Source organism: Pygocentrus nattereri, chromosome 29 (assembly GCF_015220715.1).
Source record: "Pygocentrus nattereri isolate fPygNat1 chromosome 29, fPygNat1.pri, whole genome shotgun sequence".
NCBI lineage: Eukaryota > Metazoa > Chordata > Actinopteri > Characiformes > Serrasalmidae > Pygocentrus > Pygocentrus nattereri.
Window position 1 is genome coordinate 2,892,105 of NC_051239.1, and position 18,237 is coordinate 2,910,341.

Consider the following 18,237-nt stretch of genomic DNA (forward strand, 5'->3'; position numbering starts at 1 on the left):
AATGGAATGTTGATGATGGAAAACAGTGGAAAATCTGGAATGAGTTTTCTTTGGGGACTATTTTGCCGCACAGCGCCCTGCATGTCTCCCTCCACCATGAATGGAGTTGAAGTTCTCTAAACTCTCATAAAACAGCGTCTCAGTCATCAGGCAGTGAATTCAGAACCAGTTCATGTAGGAACTTTCTGTGAGGGGCTTTTAGAGGGGGAGAAATTTTGAAAAATCGATGGAGTTGCCCTTCGAAAGTTTAGCTAGGCAGTGTTCATCGAACAGACTTCACAGCAACGAGCTGCACACAGTCAGAGCAAAGTCACTCACAGGGCTCATAAACCTTTTTTAAACCAAATTTATTTTCAATGAAGACATAAACAAAACATGGAACACAACTGCAAAGTAATACGAGCGAAAAGTTGAGCTTTTTTACAAGTGTACTATCAAAATATCAAAGTTCATATCTGGGAACGTTACGGCTCGTCGAGGGAATAAAGATGCAACATTTAGTGAGTGAGAAAAAGAGACTCGGTATACAAATATGGTATTAAAATCAAAACTGTCTATACTGAAAAACGGCCGTGAACACTTCAGAACGCGTCTGTACAGCCCCCCCGCCCCGAAAACACTCCTCTTAACATATAGAAATGCAATTAAAAATAAATAAAGTCAACTAAAATAAATAAAAAGTGGAATATTGTTTTTAAACAAAGTTTTTTTGTGTTTTTTTTTTTTATCTTACATCAGAATCAGTGTTAATGCACATTCGCAGAACACAGAGGCGTCCAGCAGCCTGGACTTACGGAAGATAAGTGCTTTTTAATAACTTTACTGTTTTTTTAAACCCATTTTTGTTGTTGGACTAGAACTGTGAGCGTGGTGGAGCGGCGAGCCGGAGCAGCGTTTACTGCAGGATGCTGAGGATTTCTTTAGCGTTCTCTGTGTTCCAGCCTTGGCCCTGCAGCGGCCCCTCGCACGCCAGCACGTACTTATTCAGGATCTGAGCTCCGATGTCCCGGAAATGAAGCCTGTCCTCCTTCTGCTCCGCTCCGTCCGCGCTGCCGTCCTCGTACTTCACCGCCCAGAAACACATCTCTCCGATGTACATCATCGTCAGCAGGTGGGTGTCGGAAAAGATCCCTGACACACAAAACAGAAAACCAGAGGAATAACGGGACAAAATAACGGGACAAAGTAACGGGACGGCATTTATGTCATTTACACTGCAAGCAAAACAGAGAAAAAAGAGAAGAGAAGAGAAACATTTCATAATAAAGCAGCATCATTAATAACAAATTAAACTACACACAAAAATTACGGCTCTTCAAGGGTTCTTCCAGAACCATTTTCCTTATAACTAGAACCATAAACACTCAAAGAACCCTTAGCATGGTTAAATGGTCTCTGCATGATGAAATGGTTCTTCAGACTGATGGAGAACGACCTGAAAATGGTCTTATTATGATGTTATGCGGTCCTCAAATCCGTACTCAGTGAAGCTGACTGTTTCTCAGCTTCTGTCTCTGGTGTTCTTAACTACCTAGAGCTGCAGCTCTGCTCTGCCTCAGGGAGGCGCTGTAGCAGACCGGTTCACCCAGTTGGTCCTTCATAGCCTAGAAACCGCAACTCTGCCCGGATTCCTCTGGAAAACTTTCCAATGAGCTGCAGCAGATCTGAAAACCGGAAAACTGGCCCAGTTTCCCAAGAGTTTGGAGTGAAGAGCGACTGCTCCTCATTCCTCACACTGAAGACCGAAGAGGAGACGAGGAAGATCTCGGTTACTGTGAGGAAGAGCGCAGAACCGCACTAGAACAGAGACTCTACAGAGGAGGAGACGAGGAAGATCTCAGTTACCGTGAGGAAGAGCGCAGAACCGCACTAGAACAGAGACTCTACAGAAGAGGAGACGAGGAAGATCTCAGTTACTGTGAGGAAGAGCGCAGAACCGCACTAGAACAGAGACTCTGATAGAACCTACGTGTACTGACACTGAAGCGTCCGCGCCTGTAAAGAGCCACAGGCATCTTCAAATAATGTCAAAAATATTTCAAAAAGTTTTCACTCCCCCATCTAAATCACTGAGTCCAGGTGTTCCAATCACTTCCATGGCCACAGGTGTATAAAGCCGAGCCCCTAGGCCTGCAGACTGCTTCTACAGACATTAGTGAAAGAATGGGTCGCTCTCAGGAGCTCAGTGAACTCCAGCGTGGTGCCGTGATCGGACGCCACCTGTGCAGCAAGTCCAGTCGTGAAATTTCCTCACTACTAAATATTCCACAGTCCACTGTCAGTGGGATCATAACAAAGTGGAAGCGATTGGGAACGACAGCAACTCAGCCACGAAGTGGTCGGCCACGTAAAATGACAGAGCGGTCAGCGGATGCTGAGGGGCATAGTGCGCAGAGGTCACCGACTTTCTGCAGAGTCAATCACTACAGACCTCCAAACTTCATGTGGCCTTCAGATCAGCTCAAGAACAGCGTAGAGAGCTTCATGGAATGGGTTTCCATGGCCGAGCAGCTGCATCCAAGCCTTACATCACCAAGCGCAATGCAAAGCGTGGAATGCAGTGGAGTAAAGCGCCGCCACTGGACTCTAGAGCAGTGGAGACGAGTTCTCTGGAGTGACCAATCACGCTTCTCCGTCTGGAAATTCGATGGACGAGTCTGGGTTTGGCGGTTGCCAGGAGACGGTACTTGTCTGACTGCATTGTGCCGAGTGTAAAGTTTGGTGGAGGGGGGATCATGGTGTGGGGGTGTTTTTCAGGAGTTGGGCTCGGCCCCTTAGTGAAAGGAACTCTTAAAGCTTCAGCACCAAGACATTTTGGACAATTCCAGGCTCCCAAACTTTGTGGGAACAGTTCGGGGACGGTCCCTTCCTGTTCCAACATGACTGCATGATGATCATAAATGGACTTCTGGAAGAACGGTCAGAAATTCCCATAAACACTCCTAACCCTTGTGGAAAGCCTTCCCAGAAGAGCTGAAGCTGTTATAGCTGCAAAGGGTGGGCGACATCATATTAAACCCTATGGACTAAGAACGACCGAATACTTTTGGAAGTATAGTTTATGCACAGGTGCCTCAGTACCAATCTTTGGGGACATTCTTAGTGATGAATGACTCAGAACTGGACGTATTTTCAGAGATTCACCTTCTGACAGGAAGTTAGCAGTTGTGGAATCATGGAAAACGACTCCATCGTTCAGCTTGACGGAGCTCCGAACCTGCAGCATCTTCATCAGGTACCGCACGCCCTCCTGAACGCACTGCGGAGACACGGATACAAAATAAAAGCCTGTAATGCATCAACCAAAGAGGCAATTCAACTGACTATTACAGTCCAATAGGCAATTACTATAAAATGAATAATAATAACTTCATTTATAGGGAAAGCTAAAAGTTCAAATCAGTAAGAAGTAAAATAAAATACATTAACACTTTTTAAAAAGCAAGCATTCATTTTTACTTTTATCAAGCTTTTATCAAACATAAAAATAAAACCGTTTGCTGTGTTTTATATCTATATTCCACTTCTACACTCTTTGGCTATTTTGTGTAATTATAAAAATAACTAAGTTGCATCACAATAAAGAAACTGAATCCTGCAGACGTCCGAGATGTCTTGATTCGCTGAATCGATTTTGTAGTGAATCGTGATTGAATCAGAGCTGCTGAGTCAGAGTGAAGTTAGAGGATGTTTACCTTCAGGAAGGTGGCTTTGTTCTGTTTGATCCACTGCTTCCTCTGGTGCAGCGTGTGGCAGTACATATAGAGCAGAGCTCCACGACGCCAGTACAGACACTCCAGCAGCTCCAAACCCAAAACAACCTGCACCTGGATCAGAACACACACACGGGGGAGACCGACAACAAGCATCACCATATGCGACTGTGTGGATCATATGAACATTATAGAGCTTTTTAAATGAAACAGTAGAAGCCGTATCGCCCCCTACGCTTCCTGTAGTGTATTACAGTCTGTCAGAGCGACTGTGTGGATCATATGAACATTATAGAGCTTTTTAAATGAAACAGTAGAAGCCGTATCGCCCCCTACGCTTCCTGTAGTGTATTACAGTCTGTCAGAGCGACTGTGTGGATCATATGAACATTATAGAGCTTTTTAAATGAAACAGTAGAAGCCATATCGCCCCCTACGCTTCCTGTAGTGTATTACAGTCTGTCAGAGCGACTGTGTGGATCATATGAACATTATAGAGCTTTTTAAATGAAACAGTAGAAGCCGTATCGCCCCCTACGCTTCCTGTAGTGTATTACAGTCTGTCAGAGCGACTGTGTGGATCATATGAACATTATAGAGCTTTTTAAATGAAACAGTAGAAGCCGTATCGCCCCCTACGCTTCCTGTAGTGTATTACAGTCTGTCAGAGCGACTGTGTGGATCATATGAACATTATAGAGCTTTTTAAATGAAACAGTAGAAGCCGTATCGCCCCCTACGCTTCCTGTAGTGTATTACAGTCTGTCAGAGCGACTGTGTGGATCATATGAACATTATAGAGCTTTTTAAATGAAACAGTAGAAGCCATATCGCCCCCTACGCTTCCTGTAGTGTATTACAGTCTGTCAGAGCGACTGTGTGGATCATATGAACATTATAGAGCTTTTTAAATGAAACAGTAGAAGCCGTATCGCCCCCTACGCTTCCTGTAGTGTATTACAGTCTGTCAGAGCGACTGTGTGGATCATATGAACATTATAGAGCTTTTTAAATGAAACAGTAGAAGCCGTATCGCCCCCTACGCTTCCTGTAGTGTATTACAGTCTGTCAGAGCGACTGTGTGGATCATATGAACATTATAGAGCTTTTTAAATGAAACAGTAGAAGCCGTATCGCCCCCTACGCTTCCTGTAGTGTATTACAGTCTGTCAGAGGGACCGATTATGCTTTTAAGTAAATAACAACGCCTATTTGTCAAGGAATCAGCACTAAAAAGAAACCTGGGAAGTGTAGTGTACCTCCTGGGTGGGTGCCAGTCGTCCTGCTAAGATCTCAGGCTCCGTCAGGTCCTGCAGCAGCTGCTGGATTTTAAAGGGGGACGTGTCCTCTGGAAACTCCTGATCAACAAGTCTGTTCTCCTCATAGAATGTGATGTCCAGTATGACCTGCAGTTACATGACAGTAAAGGGGAATTCCATCATTTTTAAAAAATCTCCATATAATCCAGTGTGTGAGGTGTAATCAGAGATCCAGAGGGTTTGGTGTGAAACGGTTCATACGTCTTTACAGTAGTGGTGATGGGAACCAGGCGTTGCCATGACTACAACACAGATATAGACACTTTATTTACCATCCAGAACCACCAGAGAACCTACACGAGTCATCTGAGCTTATATGGAATGTTGATGATGGAAAACAGTGGAAAATCTGGAATAATCAGTTTTCAGTTTCATCATTTTGCCGCACAGCGCCCTGCATGTCTCCCTCCACCATGAATGGAGTTGAAGTTCTCTAAACTCTCATAAAACAGCGTCTCAGTCATCAGGCAGTGAATTCAGAACCAGTTCATGTAGGAACTTTCTGTAGGAGCTTTTAGAGGGACGTCTGGTTCCCATCACCACCACTGTGAACGGTTCTGACTCGGTGAGTTTATCTAGAACAGAGCGTTTCACACCAAACCGCTCAGAACCGCTCCGTTTACCTCTGAACCGGTTAATTATGCAGGAATTCTGGAACATTTCCCTTTGAGGAACACTGAACAACTGCATGTTTGATTAGAAGGAGCACAACTAGTCCTGCCCAGCGACGGCTCCCAGTCAGAGACCCGCTGGAAGAGCAGACATGGTGCCCGGAGTTCCAGCGGTGAAAGCAAGTCCGTGGTGATGGTCAGTACCTGAGTATAATCCTGAAGCAGCTTGGCCACGCTGCTGCTCTCTCCGGCCTGCGCGCTCTTCAGCCGGTCGAGGATGGAGGACGCGTTCTGTAGATAGTCGTCATCTACGAAGGAAAGAGAGCGTTAGTAACTCCCAGAGCAGCAGCACAACCTCCTCTACTCTGCAGGTCACGGGTTTATACGAGCCATGTTAAAGATATGCAGGCAGGAAGGCTGCATCTCTCAGCCCTTATAGAACCGGGTCTGGTACTCCTCAGAACCCTGTAGGTTTCAGTCCGGACTCCTGCATAAGCATCTCACTCTGGCCGTGTGACAGCTGTAGCGTGTGCAGTCAGTACACGTCTATCCATCAGACTGTCTGTCTGCCTGTCTCTCTGTCCATCCAACCATCCGTCTGTCTATCCATCAGGCTGTCTGTCTGCCTGTCTCTCTGTCCATCCAACCGACCATCTGTCTGTCTGTCTGACCGACCATCTGTCTGTCTATCCATCCAACTGTCTTTCTATTCATTTGTGTATCTGTCTGTCCATCAATCCAACCATCCATCTGTCTATCCATCAGACTGTCTGTCTGTCTATCCATCCAACCATCTGTCTGTCTCTCTATCCATCCATCCGACCGTCTGTCTATCCATCCATCTATCCTTCCATCATTCTGCCTACCTAGACATCTTTCTATCCATTTGTGTATCTGTCCATCAATCCATCAGACTGTCTGACAGCCTGCATGCCTGTCTCTCTATCCACCTGACTGTCTCTCTATCCATCCGACTGTCTTGTCTACCCGTCCATCTATCCTTCCATCATTCTGCCTTTCTAGACATCTTTCTATCCATTTGTGTATCTGTCCGTCCATCCATCCAACCGTCCATCTATCCATCAGACTGTCTCTCTATCCATCCGACCGTCTCTCTCTCTATTCCATGTCTCTCTCCGTCCATCCGACCGTCTCTCTCTCTCTCTATTCCATCTGTCTCTCTGTCCATCAATCTATCCATCATTCTACCTATCTATGCATCTTTCTATCCATCCATCCATCCATGTCTATTTGTCCATCTCTAAATCCAACTGACTGTGTATCTGTCCATCTCTCTATCCATCTGACCATCTGTCTGTCTACCAGTCCATCTACCCATCATTCTGCCTATCTATACATCTATCCATTCATCAATCTATCCAGCTTTCTGTTTATCGATACATCTGTCTAATCATCTGTCTGTGCATCTGTCCATCCAACCAGCTGTCTGTCTATCCATTTATCCACCATTCTACAAATCTATACATCTGTCCATCCATCAGCGGCAATGATGCATTGAAGGTTAATCTGAATCCACTGTATCGGCTGTAGAACGACAGTGAAGTGTTCACTCAACAAAATCTCAGAGAAACTAAACTAGTAAGACCAGCGTCGCCCACTGCACTGAGCACTGAGAGCTGAACTGATCCTAATCCCAATCCTAATCCCACATCATTACTCCTACTATAAACCGTGTTCCCACTCCTCCAGCAAAGAGTCCACCTGCACAGGAGGGTGTGTTCACCAGCACAAAACCTACACGAGTCTTCTGCGCTTATATGGAATGTTTATGATGGAAAACAGTGGAAAATCTGGAATAATGAGTTTTCTTTGGGGACTATTTTGCCGCACAGCGCCCTGCATGTCTCCCTCCACCATGAATGGAGTTGAAGTTCTCTAAACTCTCATAAAACAGCGTCTCAGTCATCAGGCAGTGAATTCAGAACCAGTTCATGTAGGAACTTTCTGTGAGGAGCTTTTAGAGGGACGTCTGGTTCCCATCACCACCACTGGGAGCAGGTCTGTTTACATCCGAACCAGTTAATTCTGCAGGAATTCTGAGGCACTGGTGGAATTCTCCTTCCGCTTTGAATGATCTGGAACACTTCTGCGGCAAACAGAAGTTTCTGGAAAGCCCATTTTGTCCCTCCCAGCCCGGGTTCTGTGTAAGGAAGTCCAGGCGTAATTAGATTAGCTCGGCGTGTAAACACAGGCTGGTCCGCCTGGTCCGCGCTAACCCGGCTCTGATTTCGGCCGGGTTTAAAAACAACTACACACTTAAATGAGTTAATTAACCTGAACAAACAGCTCATCAAGTTGTTAATTATCGCGTTAGCGCGCCTTTCGGACTGACGTTCACCACACAGCCGAGTAAAAAACTACTTTACTCGGTGTAAACAAACCCACAGCACCGCTAGCCTAGCCTAGCCTAGCCTGCTCCGTAAGCACAGCGCTGAGTTGCTAGGCTAACGCTGCTGTGTTGCTAAGCTAACCGCAGCCCCCGGCTCTCCGCGGCTCTGGCTGAGCTCCACGGCGGCTCCGAGCGCCCCGGACCCCGCCGGCTCCGAGCCCCGACCCCCGGTGTGTGTCCTCCGCGTTTCTGTACCGTGTGTCTCCGCGCGCAGCGCCGCGCACCTGTCCGACAGGTGAGTGATCCTGCTCTCCAGCACGCGCAGCTCCGCCATCGCCGCACGCGCGCTCACGTGACCATCACGTGACCCTCTACTCACGTGCTCCAGAGAGCGCGCCTGCGGTGTTTTTCCCGTTTTTCGCTTTAAACGTTTAATAAAGCGCGCGCAGTTCTAGTTCGTTATAAAATTGATTATTAACGGGCAGCTCGGTGATTAATAACGCAGCTATAAACAAAAACGACCCAGTTAATTAATGATTAATGATCTCATCACAAGTGTATTAGCCGAATTAGCTCCTATTAGCAGTTCTAGCTAAATATTCAAACTCTTTCTCTGACGTTTGGGTTCTTTTAGAACCCTTTTTTGGGGAAAAGATGGTTCTTTAAGTTTTGTTTAGTAAAGACAATTGTTCTGTTTCGAGCTCATGGTTATAACTGGTTCCACATAGCACCAAAACGGGTTACAAATTTGTCACAATAGCGGAACCCTTTTTGGTGCTATACAGAACCGTATACAATCCGAAGAACCATTCCACTGTGCAAAGAACCATTTAATCATGCAAATGGTTCTAAATAGAACCATTAATTTTATGAACCATTCCACTGTCTTTTTAAGAGGGGTACCTAGAACCATTTTTAGAGTTCTTTGAGTCGAGGTTCTAGATGCACCATTGAAAAGTGGTTCTACAGGGGATCTTAGGGTAAAGGTTGTATCTAATGCGGTCACTGTAATCCTTGGTTCTAGGCCGCTGTGCAGTGAAACCCTGCAAAGCTTTTTCAAAAGTATTTTCATTTTCACTTTCAGTTCTGCTAAAAACCCACAGAATGTTTCACTGTGTTTGGATGTTCTAAGCTGCAGAACCGACATCTCTGTAAGCGAGCGTGTAGTGCTGGACGTTTCCCTGGTGATGGTGGGATATTTATAGTGCAGAATTACCCGTTGCCACCATCAGCACAGCGACTGTGTTTACGCTGCTGTGAGGAACCAACAGAACAAGGAACCGTCTATTGTTGAGAGACTGAGCCGGTCTTTCCGGCCAGAGCTGTCAGTCACTGGCCAGGCCTCTGGTGCTCTGACCTCTCTGTGTGTCATGGATCGCCTTATTGTCCACGTTAACCGTCACAGTGATGGGGTGTAATAAAGGCGGGAAACTGATCCGGCGCTGCTGGGAAACACGAAGTGTTTCACACTGAATAGCCACCAATAATAAGGAGGTGTAGCTCCGCCCACTCCAGCTATAATTTTCCATCTCCATAACTATCCCCCAGTGTAGCTCCGCCCACTCCAGCTATAATTTTCCATCTCCATAACTATCCCCCAGTAGCTCCGCCCACTCCAGCTATAATTTTCCATCTCCATAACTATCCCCCAGTGTAGCTCCGCCCATTCCAGCTATAATTTTCCATCTCCATAACTATCCCCCAGTAGCTCCGCCCACTCCAGCATATAATTTTCCATCTCCATAACTATCCCCCAATGTAGCCCCGCCCACTCCAGCTATAATTTCCCATTTCCATAACTATCCCCCATTGTAGCTCTGCCCACTCCAGCCTATAATTTTCCATCTCCATAACTATCCCCCAGTGTAGCTCCGCCCACTCCAGCCTATAATTTTCCATCTCCATAACTGTCCCCCAGTGTAGCTCCGCCCACTCCAGCTATAATTTTCCCTCTCCATAACTATCCCCCAGTATCCGCCCACTCCAGCCATAATTTTCTATCTCCATAACTATCCCCCAGTGTAGCTCCGCCCACTCCAGCCTATAATTTTCCATCTTCATAACTATGTCCCAGTGTAGCCCCGCCCACTCCAGCCTATAATTATCCATCTCCATAACTATGCCCCAGTGTAGCCCCGCCCAGTCCATCCTATAATTTTCCATCTCCATAACTGTCCCCCAGTGTAGCTCCGCCCACTCCAGCTATAATTTTTCATCTCCATAACTGTCCCCCAGTGTAGCTCCGCCCACTCCAGCTATAATTTTTCATCTCCATAACTATGCCCCAATGTAGCCCCGCCCACTCCTGCCTATAATTTTTCATCTCCATAACTGTCCCCCAGTGTAGCCCCGCCCACTCCTGCCTGTAAGTTGCCACCTTCACAACAATCCTCCAATTTAGCCCCGCCCACTCTATCTCCACTCCAATTTGCCATCTCCTCAATGAGCTCACAGTATAGCTCCGCCTACTTTCTGAGCTCTTTATTTTGGAATCTGACTTGTAGCTCCGCCCCCTTCCTTTTGTAATTAGCTCCCCATGAAGCCCCCAATATAACCCCACCCACTCTTCACCCCACGCTATACTTACGTACTTCTGCTGGTTTGTAGGTAATTATCAGAAACCACAGAATCAAGTACACAGGAGGTACTCCAAGGGGAGCTCCACCAATTTTTAAAATTCCCCCATAATTCACAGTGTGAGGTGTAATCAGAGAGACTCAGAGGGTTTGGTGTGAAGTGGCTCAGACGTCTTTACAGTGGTGGTGATGGGAACCAGGCGTCGCCATGACGACAACAGAGATATAGACACTTTATTTACCATCCAGAACCACCAGAGAACCTACACGAGTCTTCTGAGCTCATATGGAATATTGAGGACGATATAATAGCGGGGGCCTGGCCTATTTTTGCTCCGTTTCCATCCATTTAATTATGCAATCTCGAATTATTCTCTAAAAATCTCTGAATTTTGAACAGTTTGGTGGAACTGCCCTTTAACAGTGTCATGCGGTTCATTGTGCGGTAACCTGCATCTTGTCTAACGAGCCTCCGGTGGCCCCGCCCACTCTACTGACGCAGTCCGCCAGCTCCCCCAACAAGCCCCCAGCCTAGCCCCGCCCACTCCCATTTCAGGGCCTGACTCGTCACCACAACCGAGCCCCCTGTAGCCCCGCCCATCCACCCGCCCCCGCTTAAATTTGCATCTCCTCAACGTGCCCCCCAGCATAGCCCCGCCCACTCTCTCTCCTTAGTCTGACCCGCTGTCTCTCTGTCTCTCTCTCTCACTCTGTGTTCAGTGTTGTGGACATGGCGCCTCTGTCAACGCTGCTGCAGGCGGGGATCCGGCTCAGGCTCCGCAGCCTCCCCAAGGTCAGTGCGCTCATCCCCGGCTTGGAGCCGCCTGGAGCCGCCCGGGGGGAGCCTTAGCTTCAGCCTTAGCCTGGAAAAAGCCGTGTAGCTCTGCTTGAACTTGAGGTCTGGGCAGGAAATGAAGCTGAATAGCAGACAGGCGCTGCTGACAGCTCATCGCGGTTGAGCTGCATGCCTTTGTTTGCTCTGCAATGCGAGTAATTTCAGCTTAAAAACGAGAATTACGCGATATTAGTTTCCATTTAATGCTTCTCGTGTCGATTTGGCGCTGACTGAGAAATCTGGACCCATCTGAAGTCGGTTTAACATTCGATTTTTTCGAATTTCCCGTTCCACCTTAAATGGTGCAGCAGTTACATTAAGGCGCCTCTGGCGCCTTAATGTAACTGCTGCACCATTTAAGGTGGAACGGGAAATTCGAAGGGGGGAAATTCTCAAAAGCAGGAACTGAAAGCCTGAAAGCGAGGATTACCCCAAAGCATCCTCTTTTACCACTAAACACACTTAACTTCGGGCTTAAGTGCTCATCTGACTCACAGACGAGACTGGTAAATAAAACTGTTTACTAGTAAACAAAGAGCATGACCTTGGCTTGGACAGGCTGGCTTTGCGTTTTGTGATATTAAACATTAATAAATGATCCGAGGTGAACATTTGAGTGCTTTCATGGCACGAAGCATCAGAATAAGTGAGGCTCGGCTGACGTTGGGCGGCTTGATGAATGGACCTTGGAGTCTCCAGTAGTTTCCGAATGCCTCGTTTGGTAAATAAACACATGTCCAAGAAACATGAGCAAGATTCAGGCTCGTCGGTGGTATTTTTAGCTATGCTTACTCACTTTTGGCCCTATTTATAGGTGTCGGCGCATCAAAAAGCACATAATCAAGACTACCAGAGGTTACACGGAGGGGAATTTTCATAAATCCCCCCCATAATCGAGTGTTTGGGGTGTCAACAAGGTGACCGCAGCGCAAATATAGACGTTTTATTAAGCGGCCAGTGAACCTGCATGAGTCTTCCGAGTTTATGTGGAATGTTGGTGATGGAAAAACAGTGGAAAATGCGGAGTAATAAGAAGTGGCAGTGAGTTCAGAACCTTTTAGAGGGGGACGTCTGGTTCCTATCACCACCACTGTGAGCAGCTCTGACTGGTAAGTTTATCTAGGACTGAGCGTTTCACACCAAACCGCTCAGAACCGCTCAGTTTCCATCTTAACCAGTTAATTGGGAAGGAATTCTGAAAAAATGGGTGGAGTTCCCCTTCAGCATCCTCATATGGGGGTGATGCAGAACCACTTTTAGGGAAAATGTGATTTTTCTCCAAACTGCGGCTTTAAAGCGGCTCAGCCCGGCCCACACTCCCACCCACTGAGCTCTGCTTGCGCCGCAGAACCAGAAACTGGACCAGCTCTCATGGGACGGGTTCTAAAAGTGTTGCAAGCTATGTTTTAAAATAGCGCTTGGATCTTTGTGCTCTTGCTCTACACGGTTCTTCGAGGGGTTCTTAGTAAAGGCAGCGGTTCTGTTCAGACCTGAACCATTTCATGCTTACGTGCATCTCTGCATGGTGAAATGTATTGCACGTGGTTCCATATAGAACCTAAAGGGGTACTTCTGTTGTGCTATCTAGAATCATTTCATGCTTAAATGTTTTTTTTGTATATGGTTCCATATAGAACCTTTCTTAAGTGGTTCTATATAGCGCCAGAAAGGGTTCTTCTGTTGTTATATATCTAGAGCCATGTCATGCTTAAATGGTTCTTTTTATGGTGAAATGTGGTGTATGTGGTTCCATGTAGAACCTTTTTAAGTGGATCTTTATAAGCACCAAAAAGGTGCTAAGCAAAAAAACTTTTGTGATGTCAGGCTTGTAACCATAGCAGAACCAATACAGAACCATATACAGCCATGTAGCACCAAACAGGGTTCTCCTGTTATGACACGTAGAACCATTTCATGCCTAAATGGTTCTTTTCATGGGGAAATGTTGTACATGGTTCCGTATAAAATGTTTCTTTTATTTTCTTTAATGTAGCACCAAAAACGTTCTTCTGTTGTTATATAGAACCATCTCATACGTTCTCTGCATGATGAAATAGCTCTTCAGATTGATGGAGAACGTGTAGTATATGATTCCATGTAGAACCTTTTTGAAAATGGTTCCATATAGCACCAAAAAAGGGATCTTCTACCTTTAGTCGCGCTGAGCTTGTAACAGTAGCAGAACCCGTTTTGGTGCTATATATGCACCACGTTCTCCATCAGTCTGAAGAACCATTTGACCATGCAGAGAACCATTTACGCACGAAATTGTTCAGTTCTAAACAGAACCGTTGCCTCTGCTAAAACGTCCTTGCAGAACCGTGTGTAGACCTCAGTATTCAGAGAAACATCAAAGCAATACGGTTCTTTATAGAACCCATGGTTCTAAATAGAACCATTCCCTTTAGTAAAGACCCTTAAAGAACCATGGCACTAACGGAGGACGCCTTTAATTGAGAGTCACTGATGGGCCTCAGTAATACTGGCCTTGTGAGCGAGCTGACTCTACTGCGGTCCGAGTCAGTTTTTCTGAGTTGGAGGCGTTCGAGGCTCGGCTGAGGGATCAGTGTGAGTTGAGCGCTAATCTTCCAGGCCTTATCGGTTCTCTCGGCCGGTCAGGGAGATTATAAGTCAGCGGGCAGGTTTATGCGTCGCGGTGTTGGAGTAAAACATTCCGAGTCCTTCCTGCTCCTGAAGGTGACCGTCTGGCGCCTCGTGTTTTCAGCTTTAACTGCCTCAGACGTTAAAATAAAGCAAAGGTTAAAGTGCCTCATGTCTCCATTCCCTGATCACAGCACCAGCCCTCGCTGCCTCGCCTCTGTCTGACCACAGAAGGACGTCCAGATGCTTTGACCAGGCTTCCCAAACTGCTTTGATCTCATAGATTTGTCTTATTGATCTTCCTTTGTTATAAATAACCGTAATAGTGTTTAAGTAGTAAAAGCGCATGTTGAGGCTCTTTTGGCTCGAAGGCGGTCTGAACACCTGAAAGGTGTGAACGCTGGTGAGCGCAGTGCTGTGAAAAAGTATTTGCCCCTCCCCAGTTTCGTTTATTTCTGCATATTTGTCAGTTTTAATGTTTCAGATCATCAAACTGCTTTTAATACATGACAAAGAAAACACAAAAATGCTGTTCAGCCCTGCCTGGCCCAGTGTGAAAAAGTAAGTGCCCCCCCCCCCCCCATCCCCCATCCCCCACCTTAGCCACTAAAAGGAGCACTTCACCAAGTTCAGTCGATCAAATTGGGTTCAGTTTCCCGGGCATGATCACCGTCAGACCTGCTGAATCTAAACGCCGCTGAAACAGAACCTGTCTGTCAGTGAGAAGCAGCTAGAAGGTCTCAAACAGCAGCACACTGTCACATTCCAGAGATTCAAACACAGATTTCACACATGGAGAACACCTGGCGCGGTGGAGAACCTTCCCAGGAGTGGTTGGCCCACCAGAATTTCACCAAGAGCGCATCACCGACTCATCCAGGAGGTTCCACAAGAGCCCAGACGAACATCTAAAGGCCTGCAGGCCTCCCAGGCCTCGTTTAAGGTCAGCGTAGACAACGCCGCAATAAGAGAGGCTCTGGGCGAAACTGGCGTCAGTGGGAGAGCTGCAAGACATAAATCACTCCTGACCAACCAGAACAAAAACACTCGTCTAAGAATTGCCAAAAAGATCTACACGACTCCCAAGACTTTCGGGATAATGTTCTGCGGACTGGTGAGTCAAAGGTGGAAGATTTTGGAAGACGTGGGTCCCAGTACATCCAAGTAAGACCATCAAACTAACAGTCAAACATGGTGGTTTTAGTGTGATGATCTGGGGCTGCTTTGCGTCTGCAGGACCTGGACGACTTGTCCTAAATGACGAAATCGGCTCTCTATTGGAAAATCCTGAAGGAGGATGTCCACACCTCAGCTTTTGACCTAAAGCTCCAGTGCAGCTGGGTTAATGATCCAAAACACACAAGCAAGTTCACCTCTGAACGGCTCAGAAGAAGCGGCCGAGTCAAAGTCCTGACCCGAATCCGATTGAAATGCTGAGGCAAGACTTTAAACGGGCGGTTCGTGCTTGAAAACCCTCAAATGTAATGGTTCTTTAAATTGATGGAGGGTGGGTTGAATAGGGTTCTATGTAGAACATTTGGAGAGTGCTTCTATATTGCACCAAAAAGTGTTCTACTGTTATGTGCAAGCTTGACATGATGACTACAGAGGCCCCCCTTTTGGTGCTATGGAGAACCATATGCAGTAGATTCTCCATCTGAAGAACCGTTTCACCATGCAGAGAACCATTTAAGCATGCCAGTGGTTCTTTGAGTGTTCATAGTTCCACATAGAACCGTTGTCCTCACTGAAGAACCATCAAAGAACCAGCTTTTTGAGTGTGTACTTTGCAAAGACAAAGAAGAAAACCTGATCAAAAGAATTCTGGAAATCGGAGTGTCCCCAAACTTTTGCCTGGCGGCGCCTGTAGTGATCAGTGAGCGGCTGTTCTCTGTTCTCTGTTCTCTGTTCTCTGTTCTCTCTGTGTGTAACGGAGCATAGTTTGCAAGGTTTCTGGTTCTTTGTCTCTGTAACGTGCAGACAGCTGCGTCCCGCTGTGGTCAGTCTGTATGTAACTCGGCCGATTACAGTGGACACAAGGTTCTGTTGGGTGGAGGACGGAGCTCAGAGCTGTGTGCTGTGGTGGAGGTCCAGCCGTTTAACTGGGAGGGCTTTATTGTTGTGTTGAGCTGTTGTGATGTTAATATTGTGAAACTGTGTCTGCAGGTGTCTGTCTGTTATTTCTCCACCGCCCCCCGCCGGCCCTCACACTTCTACTCCAACACCACTGACGCGGTGAAGGACATTCCTGATGGTGCTACCATACTGGTTGGAGGTAATACTACTACTATTAATAATAATAATAATAATAATACAAAAGTAATTCCAAAACCGCTGGCATGGTGTGTGAAATGCTAATAAAACAGAAAGCAGTGATTAGTAAATTTCTTTTAACCTGTGTTAAATAGAAAATGTCACAGAAACATATTTTATTTACATTATTAGCACTTTTTAAAAAACTATCCACTCTTTCCAAATTTAATGCCTGCAGCACTTTCCTGTTTTCAATGGGAGACAGTTCTAGACTGCAGGGAGGTCAGTCTAGAACCTGCACGCTCCGATTACGCAGCCGTGCTGCTGTAACACGTGCAGGATGCTTCTTGGTGTGTCGTGTTGAGATAAACAAGGATGTCTCTGAAGAAGACGGCGTCTAAAAGGCGCCGTATGTTTTGCTCCACAATGTGTTCAGTGTTAATGGAGCTTTCACAGATGTGCAGGTTACCCAGTAATACCCCCCCCCCCAACCACAACCACCACACACACACACACACACACCACAGAGGTCCTTGGACGGTCCTTCCCTTCTTTAGCCTGGAAAACATGACGTCCATTATTTCCATTATTCAGTCTGAGAGGTGGTTCTCTACATTTACAGCGCAAAGCTTGTATACAATAGAAAATGCCATTTAAAAAAAATAAGGGTTCTATATAGAACCATATACAACACATTCTCCATCAATCTGAAGAACCGTTTCACCATGCAGAGAACCCTTTAAGCATGTAAATGGTTCTTTGAGTGTGCATGGTTCTATATAGAACCACTGTCTTAGCTAAAGAACCTTTGAAGAACCATGTTGTTAACTGTGTACGTTATTGCAGACAGGGTGCCTCGTCAGACCACACGTTTCAGTGCATTTGGAGCCCAGAGAAGCTCCACCACACTCCACCACCCTCCACCACCCTCTTTGTGCTGCTTTAGTTTATCCACAGGTCAAAATAGATGAATAAATCACTGCTTTCTGTTTTTATTTACATTCTACTGACTTTTGGAGTCGGGTCTGTACTTTAAACACGGTTCCCTCTCTATCATTTACCCAAACCGAGGCAGCCTATCAGAGTACGGAGGGTGGGGCTTATGCTTAGGACACACCCACAACCCCTTTTTGGGTTTATTTATGAAAGTCAAACCCATCAGTGTGAGTCTCGCCCTGTGGAGCAATAGTTATTATGGTAATGATGAAATGATGATAAGCTGCGCTTGCAGGTTTCGGCCTGTGTGGGATCCCAGAGAACCTCATCAACAGTTTACTGAAGACTGGCGTGAAGAGACTGACCGCAGTCAGTAACAACGCTGGGTGAGTGACCGGACGGAATTACAGCTCACAGCCACTGCGATATGACATTATGATTATTGTGATATTATTAAAAGGCAGTATTATCATAGATGTGATATCAGTATTATCACTATCATATTATCCTAAAGTAATTTGGCAACGCAGCGTTTATCATAAACGTGATGTTATCGTCATGGCGTTTTAGTGAATGTGATATACCAACGTAACCTTATTACACACGTGACCTGATACATTATCATAGACGTGATGTCACGATGTGATGTTACCGTGAGTGTAACTGATCACAGGACAGTGGGAAATTGCAGTGCAGCATAAGAGAGGTGGTATTATTGGGATACAGGATGATCATGAATATGATCCCACCATACACTGTTAACAGGATGTGATACATGAATGTAACATCACAATACGAACTGATATCATACACGGTGCGAACAACAGGGTGTCCTATAAGCCCGTCCCCCTGGGGGTCTGTGCTGGGTCACACGGTAGTCAGTGGACTGTTGTCAGTGCAGCTCTGAGAATCTGGATTAAGTGAGAAACCCCCCCCCCCCACCCTCCACCCTCCACCTCTATCCTGTTATAGTGAAGGGCAGCAGGTTCACAGTCAGTACAGACCACCTGTCTCAGCTAAAATAGAACCGTCCTGCTGACCTC

At 46.3% G+C, this 18,237-nt stretch overlaps 2 protein-coding genes across 2 annotated transcripts in view; one reads left to right on the plus strand and one right to left on the minus strand.

The window, feature by feature from the left end:
• Nucleotides 1-330: 330 nt before the first annotated feature.
• Nucleotides 331-8,373, minus strand: c29h5orf51 (chromosome 29 C5orf51 homolog). Its single transcript, XM_017686831.1, has 6 exons — nucleotides 8,249-8,373; nucleotides 5,848-5,951; nucleotides 4,973-5,119; nucleotides 3,696-3,827; nucleotides 3,145-3,259; nucleotides 331-1,131 (listed from the first exon to the last, which is right to left on the minus strand). The coding sequence occupies exons 1-6, from the start codon at nucleotides 8,325-8,327 to the stop codon at nucleotides 896-898; spliced, it is 813 nt and encodes a 270-aa protein (XP_017542320.1). The 5' UTR covers nucleotides 8,328-8,373; the 3' UTR covers nucleotides 331-895.
• A 2,859-nt stretch (nucleotides 8,374-11,232) lies between these two features.
• Nucleotides 11,233-18,237, plus strand: part of oxct1a (3-oxoacid CoA transferase 1a) — an 85,267-nt gene continuing 78,262 nt past the window's right edge. The window contains exons 1-3 of the mRNA XM_017686830.2: nucleotides 11,233-11,362; nucleotides 16,172-16,280; nucleotides 17,490-17,580. Of these exons, the coding sequence (XP_017542319.1) occupies nucleotides 11,300-11,362; nucleotides 16,172-16,280; nucleotides 17,490-17,580 (263 nt within the window). The 5' untranslated portion in view covers nucleotides 11,233-11,299. The remainder of the gene's footprint in view (nucleotides 11,363-16,171; nucleotides 16,281-17,489; nucleotides 17,581-18,237) is intronic.

Excerpts from the sequence above, each read along its gene's own strand:
- c29h5orf51 (XM_017686831.1), bottom strand. The coding sequence starts at position 8,327 with ATGGCGGAGCTGCGCGTGCTGGAGAGCAGGATCACTCACCTGTCGGAC. Across the intron at positions 3,828-4,972 it reads GACTGGCACCCACCCAGGAG|GTGCAGGTTGTTTTGGGTTT; the intron begins GTACACTACACT and ends GTTCTGATCCAG. Across the intron at positions 3,260-3,695 it reads ACAAAGCCACCTTCCTGAAG|TGCGTTCAGGAGGGCGTGCG; the intron begins GTAAACATCCTC and ends GTGTCTCCGCAG.